The 18,564-nt window shown below is 38.1% G+C and overlaps 2 protein-coding genes across 2 annotated transcripts; both read left to right on the top strand.

Moving 5' to 3' along the window:
* The first annotated feature begins 3,661 nt into the window (after nt 1-3,661).
* Nucleotides 3,662-5,385, top strand: LOC136677629 (GTPase IMAP family member 4-like). Its single transcript, XM_066655208.1, has 3 exons — nt 3,662-3,674; nt 4,746-5,081; nt 5,120-5,385. Exons 1-3 carry the CDS (start codon nt 3,662-3,664, stop codon nt 5,383-5,385), a joined length of 615 nt encoding a protein of 204 aa, XP_066511305.1.
* Nucleotides 5,386-5,523: 138 nt separating this feature from the next.
* Nucleotides 5,524-13,790, top strand: LOC136677621 (GTPase IMAP family member 9-like). Its single transcript, XM_066655198.1, has 2 exons — nt 5,524-5,548; nt 12,997-13,790. Exons 1-2 carry the CDS (start codon nt 5,524-5,526, stop codon nt 13,788-13,790), a joined length of 819 nt encoding a protein of 272 aa, XP_066511295.1.
* The last annotated feature ends 4,774 nt before the right edge of the window (nt 13,791-18,564 follow it).

Raw genomic sequence — 18,564 nt, 5'->3', positions numbered from 1 at the left:
ACTACCAAAGGTCACTATGAGTATTTGGTGATGAGCTATGGGCTGGCAAACGCTCCATCAGTGTTCCAGGAATTTATTAATGACATATTCAGAGATATGTTAGGAAAATTTGTAATCGCATATATAGATGACATCTTGATTTACTCCCCTGATGTCAAAACACACATAATCCAAGTCAGTCAGGTGCTTCAGCGTTTAAAGGAGAATAACCTTTATGTTAAGGGAGAAAAATGTGAATTCCACCAGCAAACCATTTCATTTTTAGGATATGTCATCAGTGTGTCTGGTATAGTTATGGACGACCGGAAAGTTGAGGCGGTTGTGAACTGGCCAGTTCCGAATAATGTTAAAGATCTTCAACGCTTTTTAGGATTTGCAAATTTTTATAGACGATTTATTAGGAACTTTAGTTCTATTGCAGCCCCACTTACTGCGTTACTGAAGGGTAGTCCCCATCGGTTGTGTTGGTCTCCTCAGGCACAAGGTGCTTTTGACCGTCTCAAGACTGCTTTCACTACTGCTCCCATTTTAAAGCATCCAGATCCCGAACTTCCCTTCGTTGTTGAGGTCGACACATCGGAGACGGGTGTAGGGGCGGTACTATCTCAACTTAGTGGAGAACTTCCTAAGTTATACCCTATTGCTTTTTTTTCACACAAATTATCACCTGCGGAACGAAACTATGGCATCGGAGATAGAGAACTTCTAGTGGTAAAATTAGCTCTGGAGGAATGGAGGCACTGGCTAGAGGGTTCTCTACATCCTTTCACAGTTCTAACAGACCACAAGAATCTAGAATATCTCCGTACTGCAAAACGAATGAATTCTCGGCAAGCCAGGTGGTCACTGTTTTTTCTCTCGGTTTCGGTTCTCTATCACGTTTTGTCCAAGTAGTCGTAACCTTAAGGCTGATGCGCTCTCTCGTATAAATCAGAATGAATTAAGGGAGAACGGTGAACAATCCACTGATTTTATACTACCTCCTTCCGTTTCAGTGTCTGCCATTAGATGGGAATTAAATGAACATATTGAACAAGAAAATAGGTCTAAAGGGGTGCCTGAAGTTTGTCCTGAAGGTAAAACGTATGTACCACCTGAATTTAGGCATAGGTTGATTACCTGGGCCCATTCGTCCCTATCATCTGGTCACCCCAGAGAGAGACGCACAACACAGCTTTTTCTTCCACGTTATTGGTGGGGGACATTAAGAGCTGATGTGCATGAGTTTGTTGCGTCTTGTACAGTTTGTGCCCAGTCAAAGACACCAAAAACTCTTCCGGCAGGTAAATTAATGCCTCTACCGGTTCCAGAACGTCCCTTGTCACACTTAGCACTTGACTTTGTCACAGACTTACCTCTATCTGAAGGAAGTACTACAGTACTCACGGTAATTGATCGGTTCTCTAGGAGGGTTAAGTTCATACCCTTTCCATCATTACCCACTGCCCTGGATACAGCTAAGGCTATTTATACACATATTTTTCGTCATTATGGAATTCCCAAAGATATTTTATCTGATCGAGGTCCTCAGTTTACTTCACATGTCTGGAAAGCCTTCTTTGAACATTTAGGAGTAAATGTTAGTCTTACCTCTGGATATCATCCCCAGAGCAATGGTCAGTGTGAGCGGGTCAATCAAGAACTGGGAAAATTCTTACGTATGTATTGCCATGAGAATCCACAAGACTGGTCCTGGTACTTGGTGTGGGCTGAAATAGCACAAAACTCCCTGGTAAACTCGACTACAGAACTCACCCCCTTTCAGTGTATTTTAGGTTATCAACCCCCATTGGCACCCTGGACTGCAGCAATATCAGGAATTCCATCAGTGGATTCGTGGATGAGACGCAGTGAGGAGGTGTGGGAAGAAACTAATCAGCACATCTAAGAAGCCCTTTCCCGATAAAAGGAACAGGCTGATAAGAACAGATCGAGTTCTCCGTCATTCCAGATTGGGGAAAGGGTGTGGTTGGCTACTAAGGATATCAGATTTGAGGGGAGGTGCAGGAAGCTCCTGCCCAAGTGCATTGGTCCTTTTCGTGTTTCTGGTAAAATTAATGAAGTTATCTATAAGTTGGAGCTACCTGCACAATATTGTATTTCTAATTCCTTTCATGTGTCTCTCCTCAAACCTGTGGTTCCAGGTCCTTTGAATGAATTGCTGCCTGACGATGTTCCGCACACGTCTGTAGACTTTGGGGACTCTTCCACATATGCCGTGCGCGAGGTGCTGGATTCACGTAGACGTGGAGGAATTCTTCAGTATCTTATTGGTTGGGAAGGGTATGGTCCAGAGGAGCGTTCGTGGGTACCTGCAAAGGACGTCTACGTGTTGGCGTTTCACTCTCGCTATCCTGAGAAGCCGGCTCCCCGTCCCAGAGGTCGCCCTAGAATATCAGTCTCCAATCCCGCTCCGTCCCTTTCTACGTCTCGATCCAGAAACCCACGTCAGTCTCAGCCCTCCGCATGAGCAGTCGTCCCTAGCTCCGATAACTCCGTTCCGCTGGGTGGTCGTCGTCGTGGCCGTCCTCGTTCCAGGCCTCCTCCGGTGCCTTCGGGGGGGGGGTGTACTATCACGCCTACATCCCAGGACTCCAATTCCCAGAATGCACCCGTCAGTCACATGACTACCCACCGGTCTCCCTCGCCTGAATTCTAATTACACACACCTGTTTGTTTCCCTATTTATACCCCTTTCACTGAACTGTTCTCTGCCGAGTATTGCAGTGGTTTATCCCAGCTTACAACGCATTCTCTTGTTATCAGTCTGACGATTTCTTGTTGCCTACTTCTTGCCTGTTATTCCATTTACGCCTGCCTTGTCCCTTTTGGTACTGTCTGTATTCTTCGGTTTTTGAACTCTGCCTGATTTGTCGACTACGGTTTTCGCTTATCCTCTGAGGTACTGTTTGCTCCCTGTTTTTGAACCTTGCTTGCCTTGTGATTACTCTTTTGGATAACGTTATTAAAAAACTGTTTACTGTGTTCCGCAATTGTCAGCTTTCTGTTCTGTCCTGACATCAAAAAGGATTTAGGTTTTCTCCACCCGTTTGGACTACGGCAACTCTCTTCTATTTCTCTTCTCTTCTATAATAATAAAAATAATATCAAATAGTGAATCTATTTCATAAACCCAAAATGGAAACAGAAAGTAGGACAGCACCATTTACTGGAACAGTGTACATTTAATGGAAAAGGCTTGTCTGTGAGGGCTGTTGTATATCCAGGTATGTTTGTTGTACAACAGACTCCAAGGATATAAAATAAGAACACAGTCTGAGCTTTGAGAACACTCAAAAACTCAGAGCTTTCTGCTACTGTACTGAGTAGAATCAATTAATATCGCTGCAGGTTGGAAGAGAGTGGAGTGGGCCCTATGTGAAGCTCTAATGGATTGACATAGGAGATTTTACGTCTTATCTTAATTGCAATAATTTTCCAATATGAAAACCATAAAGTTACAGCACACATTGTATGTTTCAGTTTTGTTTTGTTTTGCCCACTTGGAATCATTGGGTGCAAGTCCACAACTCCCACTGTACATGTGCCAGTGCTTGCCCAATACAGAAAATTGCTTGCCATTCTTATAGGTTTTATTTGTCATTACACTGCTTGATTTACAGGTTTGACGGAATGCTTGGATTTAGAGGTATCATCGAAGATGAACATTGGAGGTATGTAAAACAGATTGTTCTTAATTAATCTTCCTTCTCGGAAACAAAACTCACTCTGACCAGAAAATTCTCATCAGTTAATAACAGTGACAACTTTCTCTTAAAATTTTGCCCAGGGCTGCCATGCTCTTATAATGTTTTACCACAGAACAATATTTAACATATCACACTGCCTACAATGATAACAGATAATATTAAATGTGGGATGTTGTTGTTGTTCAGGTTTAGAATTAAGGTGAATATTAAGGGGATTATTGGGGATTCTTCTAGAGTCACAAATGCTGAGTAAACAACATACAACATCTCAAGTATCTGTTGGTTAATGTTCATGAATGATATTTCTACAGAATCAGTCACATAATCAAATGTAAATATAAAGTGTAAAGTATAAGGTGTAAAAATATTTCAAATGATAAAAATGTACAGAAATGAATATCAGCAAGCAGACATCCCTCATCTACTAAGCTATGGTGAAGGCAGTCTGTTTATTAAGTGGATAGATTAGAAGAGAAAATAAAACTTTTTTGAGCTCAAAAAGGGATACCTTTGTCTGTTGTTGTGTACTATCTGGCCAGTTTTCTTTCAATAGTTCAGTGTATCCGTTTTATAAACCCAAAAAGAAACAGAAAGTAGGACAGCATCATTTACTGGAAGAGTGTAGAATTTAAAGTTCACAAAGAAAAATAAATATTTTCAGAAAAATGGACCTCTTATTATTCTCAGTTATTGACATTACCTTCAGGTAAGCATGAGTAGGAAATTTAAATCAGATCACACAATAGGAAACACTTTACAAAAATATGATTTTCACTACACTTTCAATTAAAATTTTTCAATATCAATTTTATGAAAACTTATTGATAGTATTGATTTGATGCCACAAGATATGTTTTGCTAATTCACCTGGTTTACTGCTGTGTTATTTTATTATTATTATTATACTTTTATAATGGACGTTACCACATTGCTAACCCATGTACAGTTTCACAAAATGCTGCCAAGTGAAAATATGTGGCGAAAAGCAAACTGCCAGGAGACTACGTGACTAATGGGAAGAATGGATGTTTACAGATCTGAGGATTGTGCTGCTGGGGAAAACTGGAGCAGGGAAGAGTACAACAGGAAACACCATCCTGGGCAGAGAGGCCTTTGAGGTGGACTTTTCACCAGATTCTGTAACTAAGACGTGTGAGAAACATGAAGCCACAAGTGAAGGCAGAAAGGTCTCAGTGATGGACACTCCAGGAATTTTTAATAACACACTGAATGAAGAAGAACTGAAAGATCAAATGAAGGAGTGTGTCCCTCTCTCTGCTCCTGGTCCTCATGTGTTTCTGCTGGTGATTAGATTCAGTGTGAGGTTCACTAAAGAGGAGAGGAAAAGTGTGGAGTGGATTCAGGAGAACTTGGAGAAGAAGAAGAACTTCAGGAGGATTCAGGAGAACTTGGAGAAGAAGCTCTGAGAAAATTCACACTAGTGATATTCACCGGTGAGATGAAGGAACGGTCAGTGAACATTCCCAGCCTCTATCCTGAGCTTCAGAACTTCATCAGCAACTTCCCTGATAAATGCTGTCTTCTTGACCATAGCAGCACCTTCAGCACAACCAGGCTGATGCAGAACATAGTAGATACTGAGAAGAGAAACGGTGGAGAGTACTACACTGAGGCTATGTATCAAGAGACTCAGAAAAAGATGAATGAAAACTAAGAAAGTGATAGAAACAGGATTAAAAGAATGAACATTATCAAGAAAATACTAGCACTCGTGTTTCTCTTAACATTTTACAGTACACATAATTATGAAATTCCAGCTGAACTGAATTATTTCAGTAAACTGTATCCGGCTATGGGACGACACGATGGTGCAGCAGGTAGTGTCAATGTCCCACAGAGTCCTGTGGTTGTGGGTGGTTGTAGTCCCGCTCTGGGTGACTGTTTGTGAGGGGTTTGATGTGTTCTCGTGTGTTTCCTACATGTGCTCCGATTTCCTATAAAAAAAATAACCACACACTGAACTGGAAAAGTGCTTACAGACAATGAATGAATGAATGAATCAATGTCCAGCCAATAAAAACAGTTAAGCAGTTCTGTACAGAGTCCACTATTGGTTTATTTAGTTAACAGTTCTTAAGGACAAGTTTTATTTTAATAATTATGATGTTTGTTATAGGATAAGATAACAATACTTACATGAAAAAGTAAATTCAACTTTTAGCCATATAGCAATAGTCACAGAGGTGTTTCTGGCATTTCAAAAACAGGAAGCCCCAAATACATCCCCTTATCATTGAAAGTTCTGGAGAAGCTTTGGTGCTTCACATCAATGTCTTTGTTACATGTGTTTTTTTATTCTGTGAGTGTGTTGTACAGAGAATATGGAGGGCAGGTAATAAATGTAGAAATGAAAAAAGGGAAAAAAGGGTTGAAGAAAGGTTGTTCATAAAATATAACACTGGCATCAGTGTTTTTCTTCATTTTATTTAAAAATAAATTCTAGATGATCCACCACCAAAGAACAAAGACCAAGGACATTGTGTTAATATTAAGAATTACAGTTACTTATATAATGTGCGCAGCTTTATGGAGTTTTATAAACACACTAACGTCATAAAAAGTCTCCCCACCACTTCCCTTTACAATATTTCAGGCAAAGACACACACTCACATAAAATAAGACAAATTCAGCAGTCCTCTTCTCTCTGTAAGATAAAATACTTTGTAAATGTCCTGAGCTGTTCTGCTGAGCTTGTGAAAAGTGGAGAAACATAACCAACGCTCAACGAAACACAGCCCTAGAAGCACACACAAATGGAGCGTGTTCTTGTTTTATTTCATATTATTTATTTATATGAAACATTAAATGTCCCCGTCCAGCTCCACTGGGTGATAATGCTGTGTTTGATGCTCTGAACAGTTTCTTGAGTTACTGAACCTCGACACGCCCACGGACAAAGCCACGGTATACTGCATACTATTAGAACATACATACATAGAACATACTGCATACTATTAGAACATTTTTATTTGTGTCACTTCACCTGTTTAATGATAATAATAATAATAATAATAATAATAATAATAACAACAAGAACAACATCAACAACCACAATAATAATAATAATAAATAATTATTGTTAATAATGATTGTTAATAATGATAAATTATTTTGTTATGAATCATTGACATTTCCTCACAAAAAGCAAAAATTACAAAGGGATTGTGTAGAAACAAAACTTCATTAAATATGTACTCATTAAAGGAGCAAGAACATTGTCTCTCACACTCCTTATCGTCTGTTATGTTTCTCTTTTCTTTTTTTTCTCAATTTCATAAATATTTATTCCAAGTTATTTTATGCCTTATGTTTATTCTATGTTAAAAATGGTTTACTTTTATATTTAAAATGTAGGTTTACAGATTTTTATTTTGATATTATGTTTCACTTTCTGAGAATTTTGCTCTAAAACATGTGTTTTCAGTGATGTGCTGTGAAAGATCATGCACAATATGCACTTTATCAAACAATTTCTTTGTAGTCAAAGTTATAAGAACCACAAAGACAGACCTAAAAGTATTAAACTGCCCCCCTAGAGCATTTCTTATCTAAAGAGAAATACCACAACTCAGCAGCAGAGGAAGCATTCTCAAATAGACTTAAAGGAATCGACTCATCACCCAGTGTGGGATTTGTTGTGGTTATGAAAACTCTACATTCCCAAGTGATTCTCACTATCTGCTCTGTCAGACAATAAACCTTACTGTGTTCTCCCTACAACAGATGTGTAAAGAGAAGTCTCCTCTCTCTCCAGTCCTCTCATATTAAGAATTTTTTCCCCTTTACATAAAAATATGTTCAGAGAAAACTTGTGGATAAATTACTGGAACTTTATGAACACAGTTATTTTTAAATTAAATTAACTCATCATTTCAATACCAAACTGTAAGATTAAAAAATTCATTACTTTTACTGACAATTATAGCAAAAAATATCCATGAATATAATTATTAATTTGGGCGGCATGGTGGGGCAGCAGGTAGTCCTCTGGGTTTCCTCTGGGTGCTCCAGTTTCCTCTCACGGTCCAAAAACGAGGCTGTTCACAGTTATATGGAGTTTTATAAACACACTACTGCCACAAAATGTCTCCCCACCACTATCCTTTACAATATTTCATGCAAAGACACACACTCATGTGAAATAAGAAAAACTGAGCAGTCCTCCTGTGACATCAGATCCATGTCAAAATTCATGAAAAATCACTGCTCAGAAAACACATTTACGGCATTGTCCTTTTTAATTTCTTTGTTAGTTTCTTTTCTGTTTTCAAATCAGAAAGGGGATAATAGGTCAGCTGTCCCCTGTTTTCAATTTTCCCTATTACAAAACGAAACTGAAAGACAAACTACAGGGATCTCAGTGCTCGGAGAAGGCTTCTCGGAGGAGGGCACTAACAAATCATCACACAATGGCATTCGCTGACAGAAATGGCCCTTACCCCACCCACGGATTAAATCCGTGTTAAAATCCCTCACTGCTTGGCTCTACAGAACCTGAAAGAAGAACAAGAGCTTTGGAAGACTGAGAAATACAATGGATAATGGTGAGTAGGCAGCAGTTCAATCTATTATGTATTAAACATCCTAAACAACTTATGTATATATATATATATATATATATATATATATATATATATATATATATATATATATATTACATATATAACTTATTATATTATACATATAGTCTATAATCTATAGTTGTAATACTAAGTTCTCAGAGTTGTGGTGGGTCTGATACCCACTTCAGATCACTTAAGATCACTTAAGCTCTGACCAAAGTAATAGTACATCACAGGACAACACACCCTCACTCACACACACACACACACACACACACACACACACACACACACAAACACAAACACACACACAAGGAAGACAAATCCCCATTATGTGAGTGTGTAAACAGTTTTTGGTCCTCATAATTTTATATATTCCTGGTACACACAGGACAGTTAAACCCAGTCATTCTCACACTCACACCTCCTGGTAATTTCACGCTAACCCAGTCATATTTTATTTGTCAACTGAATGTAAAAGATCAGCTGAAGTATGTGAAGAGATTAAATATCTTCATATTCAATTTGACATAATTGCGAAATCAATTTTAATGAAAGCTTTTCTGGAAAGATAAAATGAATGTACAGATTGTGATGTACATTGTAAATTATGGAAAACCATTATTAAACAGACATATACCTGCCAATCATCTGTGAATTAGATACTACTAAACCTACAGAAGAGAACACAGGTATACATAAGTATCTTTGGAGTCTTTGACAATTCTAACATGCTTTAATCATTATGTTATTGTGATGTGTTCTGTTTATTAATGTTCCACTCCTTTCCTGATATGTACTTGTTCTTTACTGTACATAGTCTAACTTCAGTAAAGTATACATGCTAGGATGTAAGGAGCACCTAGGAAAGGCTCAGCTGGATAAGGATTGTTCTGTATGCTTGTTTTTGTAGATGCTTTGCTTGAAGACGAAAGCAATGACAATGTATACTGGTATTCTGGTGAGTGACTCTACTTCACAAATTACTTTTCTCTGTCTTTTTTGGATTAAATATAAACATCTGTATCAAATATGACTTTTTTCTTATGCAGTTTTGTGTAATAAAATGTATTTAATGTGTGCAGGGTTAAGGGGGCTATTAAAATATTAGCTTTTAAAAGAGCCCAGAAACGCTTCCAATATTGTTTGTGTTTATGTTTAATTCTAAAACAAAAATAAATAAATAAATAAATGTTCTATATTATGCTCTACACTGGGCTTTGTGTATGTGTTCAACAGCTTCCTAGTCAGTATGACCCAACACTCTCCAGGTTGACCATTAAAAAAAGAGAAAAAAAAAATCACTGTGTATAAGTACACATAACACAAATAGTCTATGTACTGTTCCTGTTCGACCACCTTAACCCTACTTAACACTGCTCTTAACTGGTGTGCTGAACTTCACGTATTACTTCTGACACAACATTTTAATTCAAGATTACATGAATTCCAAAGGCAAAATGTTGACTTAATTACTAGAAATAATATTTTGAAAAATATTTGAAAATGAATGACACTATTCATGGTTTCAAAGAACTGTAAAACTGAAATTTAGCATGTGTCACACTGGCATTTCCACTGCAGGCTACAATTCCTGAGCAAATCTTTACAAAAAAAGTAGTAAACAGAATTAACTTTATTACTGAAGTAATAAAACTTTATTGTTGTAAATTTACATTTATTTACATTTATGCATTTGGCAGACACTTTTATCCAAAGTGATTTACAAAAGAGGTTCTAACATTCAAACTACAGCACAAATTATACAAAAATACCTTATATTGAGTGCCATATGCCAGGAAGTAATAAGTGCATTAAAGAAAGACTTTCAGTGCAAGAGGTAATCTCGGAAGAGCTGGGTCTTCAAGGATTTCTTGAATGCGGAGAGGGTTTCTGTTGCTCTGATAGTGCTTGGAAGCTCATTCCACCAGCGTGGTACCAGAGATGAGAATAGCCTCGACTGACCTGTACCGTGTTAGTTGGCGCAGAGCCAGTGCAGAGCCAGTGAATACTCTGAAGGCCATCATTATGTGATTTAAATTTGATGCAAGCAGCTAAGGTTAGCCAATGCAGCTCAACTAACAGGGGCGTGACATGTGCACTTTTAGGCTGGTTGAAAACCAGGCGTGCTGCAGCATTTCCCAAGTACTTTAAGTAGTACGTGTATGACTACTAATATTGATTTACTAGTAGTACATTTTAAAGTGTATTAATTCTATATTCCTTGGAACTAACATAACCTGATATCATGGTGAAAACATACATATTTTACTAAAAGGCAATTTGTTAAATTGTTTAATAAGAGATGTGAATATCTGGCAACCCTGAGTGAAAAAGCAGCCTTTAACTTAAACCTAAACTTAAACAAGCCCCAAGGATTTGCCTTTCAGAGCGTGTCACAGGAAATGAGTGGCGGCGCTACAAGAGGAGCATAGGAGAGTAGCTCTCCCTTCACTTATATTCATTTCAGGGCGTTTTTGAACCAATAATAATGGGGTCTACGAGCCGTTTCTGATTACAACTCGACCCTGGTTCTCTTCTACAGAGAATGGATTTTCTGTCATTTGATCCACAAGCTTAGCAAACTCTTCCTGGTTTAAAAATTAATGTTTTTCCACAACAATTATATGATAAATCTTTGACCCAGTACTCTGCACTGTAATGAAAAATAAGCTCAGCATAATTCAGAAGCACCGAGAATTGCCCAGCACTGCTCAAAAACTAGGCACTAGGGTTTCACCCAGGATAGAGCACCAATCTATATCTAGGCACATACACATTCACACCAGGGCAGTTATTAGACAGAAGCCAAACCTCCATGTTTTTGGACTGTGGGAGGAAACCGGAGTCCCCGGAGGAAACCCACACAGACATGGGCAGAACATGGGAACTCCACCCAGATAGGACTTGAACCCAAGATCCCAGCACTGGGAGGTGAACGTGCTCACCACTAAGCCACATGCTGCCCAATATATGCTGGAGAATTGCGAAATACAGACACCTGCGTGAGATGATTGACCACAGGTTTCCCCACAGAGCACAGCAGGATCACTGGGTCCAGTTTATATATACTGTTAATGAGCCAAAACCTAACTCTAACTATAACTTTAATGTAAATTGAAGATTTAACTAAAAGATTTTATAACAAATTTAGAAAAGCAGTGTTTTTTTGTGTTTATTGCTAGTAGAAAACTCTGTCCCCCTCATAGCTCTTTTTTGGTAATTAACAGGTAGTTTCAGTGCATGGAGTGAAACAGCGCCACCAGTGGATGGCAGCTCACTTACTGAAAATGCATTAATTAATTAATTCATTCATTCATTCATTCATTCATTCATTATCTTTAACCCTTATCCAGTTCAGGGTTGTGGTGGGTCTGGAGCCTACCCGGAATCACTGGGCACAAGGCAGGAACACACCCTGGAGGGGGCGCCAATCCTTTACAAGGCAACACACACTCATACATTCACTCACACCTACACTGTCTGAAAATTTGTCACTGTGGTGGTACTCTCAAGGGTACATATCTGTACCTTTAATTAGGGAACAATTAGGGAATTGTACCTTATTCTATATTAATTTTAAATTTGTGTTTTTCATACACCCCATTTAATCTCCAGGATTTATATTATGTTCATTTATTGTACACAGTTGTATAATGAAAGGTTTCAGATATCCACCTCTCCTGGAGAAGAGAATGTAATGTATATATAACACCACTTTTGTACCTTTAAAGGTACCTTTACGCTGTTTGTACCTTTAGTGACCAATAACATACCTCTACAGTACCTTTTTTCTTAGAGTGTATGGACACTTTTGAGTCACCAGTCCACCTACCAATGTGTGTTTTTGGACCGTGGGAGGAAACCGGAGCACCCTGAGGAAACCCACACAGGCACTGGGAGAACACACCACACTATTCACAGACAGTCACCTGGAGTGGGACTAGAACCCACAGCCTCCAGGACCGTGGAGCTGTGACAGAGACACTACCTGCTGCACCACTGTGCCACCCACATGTATAAACACATAAAGTGGCATAGTGACATAAGTGTTTATAGATAGGATAGTCCCATTTCAAATATCACAAAATTAAATGACTGTCGCAGCATTTAAGAAGCACTGCTCTGAAAAACAGGGTTGCTAATTTCAACAAAATTTTCCATTCCAGGATTTTTTGATTCACACAGAATATGTATTTGTCATTCATTCATTATTTGTAACCGCTTATCCAGTTCAGGGTCACGGTGGGTCCAGAGCCTACCTGGAATCATTGGGTGCAAGGCGAGAATACACCCTGGAGGGGGCGCCAGTCCTTCACAGGGTAACACACACACTGACACAGGCACACCTATGGACACTTTTCAGTCGCCAATCCACCTACTAACATTTGTTTTTGGACTGTGGGAGGAAACCGGGGCACCTGGAGGAAACCCACACGGACATGGGGAGAACACACTCCTCACAGACGGTCAGGCCCCTGGAGCTGTGAGACTGCGACACTACCTGCTGCGCCACCGTGCCGCCCTATATGCACTTGTCTTAAAAAAAAAAAAATACAACTGACAGCATTTCATTTATAAATAACACCAATTATCATATTCACTGTGAGAAACAGTTAGAACTAATCTCCAAGACTGTAGCATTAAGAAAGAAGTGAGAAACCAACTGCTGCTTTTTCATGTGATTTTGACTGCTTTACAGACTCTGACTTGAGGATTATTCTGGTGGGTAAAACTGGAGCAGGAAAGAGTGCAACAGGAAACAAAATACTGGGAAAAGATCTATTCAAATCAGAGATTTCACCTAAAGGTGTTACAGAAGTGTGCCAAAGGGAAGATGCAGACCATGAAGGTAGGAGAATCTACGTTACAGACACACCTGGGATTTGTGGAGACCTGACAGAAAATGAAGTGAAAAAGCAAATAGAGGACTGTGTTTTTAAGTCAGTTCTTGGTCCTCACGCGTTTCTGTTGGTGATCAGTGTTGGGAGGTTCACTGAAGAGGAGAAATATTCAGTGGAGTGGATTCAGAACAATTTTGGAAAAGAAGCTTTACACTACACCATTGTTCTGTTCACCCACACTAATCAACTGATGGGCAAACCTTTAGATGAATACATCAACAAAAGCAACGATCGTCAGCAGTTTATCAAGAGCTGTGGTGGTAGATACCATGGATTCGATAATGAAAACGGAAGGAACCATTCTCAGGTGAAACAGTTGATGAAGAAGATTGATACAATGGTGAAAAAGAATGGAGGAAAAAACTACACTAATGAGATGTTTTATAAGGTTCAGATAAGTATAAAAATCAAAAAGATTCTTAAAGCAGGGGCAGTAATAGGTGGAATAGCAGCGGGATTAGCAGCAGGTGGGTCAATAGTAGTAGCAGCAGGTGGAGCCCCTGTATTAGCAACTGGAGCAGCAGTAATTGCAAGGGGAGTTCAGTTGGCTAGTACAGTAGCTGTAGCAATGGTTGCTAGACCTCCAGTCTAACTGAATACAGGGGCAAAACTTGCTTAAGATAAATTTACAAAGGAGTGAACAGAAATAATATTGCAAAAAGCAAAGGTTTTTCATGTTCTTGTTACATTAATTTTATGATCATATTTCTTAGCGATAAAATGAGGATGTACTGTCTGTGCAAGTTTTATCAGTTAACATAAAAGTGATGCAAAAGTACATGGAAATTTCTTGACTATAAATACAACTTAAGGTAACCAGTGATTCTACAGGGTGAGTCAAAAGTCGCAGGACACCCTTTTATCTGAATAATCCAGTAAACGTGTGAGTGACATATATTTTATGCTATGTCTGGAACATGGACACCATCTTGGATCAATTTCGGGTTTTTCCAGTGGGAAGCTTGTCAAGTAGCATATCAAAGTAATAAAAGGATGTCCTGCCACTTTTGACTCACTGATCTGATCATAGGCTGTCATCTTCACAAGAGTGTAAAATGGGACTGATTATTTTGGCCTATTATTCTGATTTTACCTTAGATGACTTTTGTTGGCTTTATTGTCCTTTTCTTTGTTGTTAGACAAACAAAATAAGTTTTATGTATTGAAAAAAATCTGTTTTTCCAGCTACATTTAATAATTCTAAAATTTACTTAAGAAAATTCTTCTCAGATTTACTATGGATATAAAGTTGCTGTTTGTGAGGAATGAACATGTGTTATTTTAACACATATAATGGGTTTCATTTACAACAGATGTATGTTTAGGGTTTATTTTATTGTATTATTTTGTTTAGCTGTTTTTGCTGTGCATTGGTTATTGGTTGGTTGTGCTTAGCTATTTATTGTAAACTTGATTTATCCTTTAAAATTTGGCTTTGTTTATTGTCTGATATAGTTATAGTCTAGTACTTTTGATTGTTGTAGACAAAGAAATTCTGCATTACATTGCACAGGAATTTTGTAAACAAATAATAACCAATCGAGGTATATAATTGGGTATGTGTTTGAAGAATAAGGAGTGGGGAATTTGAGTGGTGAAAAAAGGAGGGGGACTTACCTACACCTTATCACAGTAATGCCTTTTAATTTGTGAAATATGTGTTATAGTAATATCATTTCTCAGTTTAACACTAAATAAAATATTTGTTTTTGACCTTCCACAATGTTTTTCATCCTTAAAGAAAAATGATTCCTAATACACAGAGTCTAAATCTGGAAATACTTGAACTGTGAAACAAGGGTTAATGTTAAAATTAGTGTTGTTGAAATTACAATTTATGAAAGATAATTTCCCCTTAAATCAGCACAATAGTCAACTTTTATGCGATGAGAAAACTTTATTTCTTCTGCAGAAGAAATTTACCCAAGTCTGAGAGCTGCTCTCCCTTGTCTGAGAGCTGCTCTGGTCTGCTGCAGGGTGGTCCATTTTTTATAGTTTTTACTTCTGTAGCCTTTTAAAGGTATAAGATACAGTTTCAGTTTTCTTTTTCTGAGAACTGCACTCAACCTGTTCCAGGCGTGTCACTAACAAGTGGAACAGAATAAGTTCTGCTACATGTCTCACCCTTCAGGTCCTCCATAAACCAGAATACATCTCAACACACACAGACACACAAACAACAGAAAGATTGTGTTGCACACACCTAATTGTAGCTAATGAGAGATTCTACTACACATATATCATATATAGTTAATGAGAGATTCCACTACACAAATATTATATATTGTAGTTAATGAGAGATTCCACTGCACAGCTTATTCAACTGTGGCCATGGAAGTGATTAGAACACATGAATACAATGATTTATTGTTATATGAATGAGTTATATAAAATATTCATGAGCACTTTACACTAGGACATTTTTCATTAGGATACAGTGTAACCAACCTGATCTCGTGCTACATCAAGGATCTCCCCAAACCTAAGGCCATGCTCATATAGGCTGGGAACAACAAAGGGAAAAAGAATAGACAATAAGAAATGTGTATTTTGGGGGGTTATTTGTTTGTGGGTTGAGGGTTTGTTGGATTGTTTTTGGTTGCTTGTTCGTGATTATATATATTGAGCATGCCCATACATTTATAACAGAAATATTATGGTACCCACATTGTTTAAAACAGAGAAAATTACAAACTGATGTTCACTGGAAGAGTGATGTTGGGGATTACTGAGTCTGGAAAGAGCACTACAGGAAACACCATTCTGAGCAGAAAGGTATTTACAGAGGGGGATTCTTCCACACACGTGACCAGGAGGTGTCAAATAATTTGTAGAGATATGGAGGGGAGAAATATCTCTGTGATTGACGCTCCAGGAATCAACACAGAAAATGCAAGCAGGAAAATAGAGAGAAGTCTGTCATCGTTACACCTTGATTCATATGTGTTTCTGCAGGTGGTCAATTCAGCCCTGAGAGTCACAGAAGGATATTTTCTTTGTGGCATTTCAACACAATGATGTTCAGAATGAGCTTTTATCTTTGTTTGACTTGCTGGATTTGTTAATATTTGTTTTATTCCTTGTTTGTTTTAAACAACTTTAATTGCTTATTTGTATTTAAAATGCTGCTGTACTATACATAAATTATTTTAAATACAGCATTCATTACGACTTGTATTTGTCTGGCTCACAGGGTGGACTGATGGAGGCTGTTACGCTCCTCAAGGTGAAATAACTAGGGATAATGAGGCAACACTTATATTGTAACCCGTGTATGGCGAGAGCAAGGAAAAACACCGCAGCAATAAATTAGTATAAAGAAAAAACCAGTTTACTTAGTTACGGGAAGATAAAAGTATGATCCAAAAACATATAGAGAGAAATAAAAGACAAAACAAGATAATAGCATTGGATATATGTGTGAACAGCTTATATTGGTAAACACATTTATTGAAAACATTAACAGCAAAGGTGGACATCGGATGGTGCCAAAGAAAAGAAAAAAACAAAACAAGTAATCTACCTGGCCCAAAACTAAACCTAACAAATACACAGGTGGCACCCACCCCTTACCTATTGAACCTAAACATTAGGTAAGTATATAAATATATCCCCAGAGATTGCCTGTGCACTCCTCACATGGCTGGAGCATACAGAGGTAGATAGAGAGAGACAGAGAGAGAGATTTGGTGGGGAGCACACCGAGAAAACATCACAGGGAAAAAACATGAAAACAGTTCCTATTAATCACAACCAGCATACAAAGTCTCGATCAAACTATAGTGCTCCTCCACACCGAGCTCCTTCCCAATTGGCCTTTTTATGCTCCAAGACCCGCCTCCTCATACACAGCAGTCACTCCGGATTGGTGTAGTGGAGATTATGGCACCTCCTGATTGGTACAGCCAGCACCTATACTGAAGGATGGTAGCAGAGAGAGAGAGAGAGAGACACAAAGAAAAAACAAACAAACGTGCTATACCTGCACATAACAGAGGCGGATGCAGTTGCTAAAAACACAGCAAACTTTATTAAACAAATGATAACAAAACAAAAACAAACTGGCTTGAGGACAAACACGAAGCGGGGAACAGACGACCAAACAACGACAGGAAACCAAACAATAGCAAAGACAGACTAGACTGGGAAAATAAGTGAAACTAAACAACTGCATACAAAACAATACAAATGACCGACAACTAGGAAGTGACACAAGAGGACTTAAATATCAAACACGGACAACGGACACCTGGAACAGATAACGAGGGGGACGGATTACAAACAAGACTGACAATGGAGGACAAGGGCGGAGACAAGAACAATAACAAACGTGAATACATGGCGGGGAAAACAGACAAGAGGGCAAGGGCGTGACAGTATTAAGTTGTTATTTCTTTACGTTTGTAGTTTTAATGCACATTATTACCTATGATCCTCTCTGATTTTCTATTTTAAATATTTACTAATTTAATGAATTAATTCTTATTCACACATTCTGTTCTAACCAATGGTTTACACGGGTAGGAAAATACACAAAAAAGGATTGTAGATACTGTGTAAACATTTATCTGGGAATCACAGCACAACAACCTGGGAAGTGGTGGCAATGAATTTGAAGGAATGTAGAATGATTTTCATGTTAAGATTAAATTTTAAAATCCCAGATTTACGCTGCACAGTTTTAATTTCCGGATATGGATTGTGAAACCTATAGATTATGAGGGTGCTCAGAACACGTATTCAGGTAAGTGAGCAATATGTAATGAGCCAGCATTTGTGACGTTCAGCCTCAATATAATTCAACTATTGTTCTCTCTTCTAAACATCTACCAAAACCCACAGATGTCAAAAGAGATGGTAGTTAAGCAGGTTAAACAAGTTTATAGGAATGAAATTAGAGTGTATATCTTCATTATACAAACTGGATTCCAAAAAAGTTGGGACACTAAACAAATTGTGAATAGAAACTGAATGAAATGATGTGAAGATGGCAAATGTCAATATTTTATTCGTAATAGAACATAGATGACAGATCAAAAGTTTAATCTGAGTAAATGTAACATTTTAAAAGAAAAATATGTTGATTCAAATATTTCACAGTGTCAACAAATCCCAAAAAAGTTGGGACAAGTAGCAATAAGTGGCTGGAAAAAGGAAATTGAGCATATAATTGTAGTGGAGTATGGGCCAAATATGAATACCGGACAATGAAGAAATAATGAAATGAAAGGCTTTGAATTAAACCTTTCTCACTCTGACCAGGACCCTGCACCCCCACAAACACACACACACACACACACACCCAATCTAAAACATCAAAGAACCCTTTAAAGTAACACATGGCCCCAACAACCCCCTTCTCTCTT

Source organism: Hoplias malabaricus, chromosome 2 (genome assembly GCF_029633855.1).
Source record: "Hoplias malabaricus isolate fHopMal1 chromosome 2, fHopMal1.hap1, whole genome shotgun sequence".
NCBI lineage: Eukaryota > Metazoa > Chordata > Actinopteri > Characiformes > Erythrinidae > Hoplias > Hoplias malabaricus.
Note: the sequence above shows the minus strand (reverse complement) of the source record. Positions and strands in the feature narration are given on the sequence as shown.

Coding starts and splice junctions, on each gene's coding strand:
- LOC136677629 (XM_066655208.1), top strand. Junction 5,082..5,119: donor GGAGTGGATTCAGGAGAACT/TGGAGAAGAAGA, acceptor ATTCAGGAGAAC/TTGGAGAAGAAGCTCTGAGA.
- LOC136677621 (XM_066655198.1), top strand. CDS start 5,524: ATGGGACGACACGATGGTGCAGCAG. Junction 5,549..12,996: donor ACGACACGATGGTGCAGCAG/GTAGTGTCAATG, acceptor ACTGCTTTACAG/ACTCTGACTTGAGGATTATT.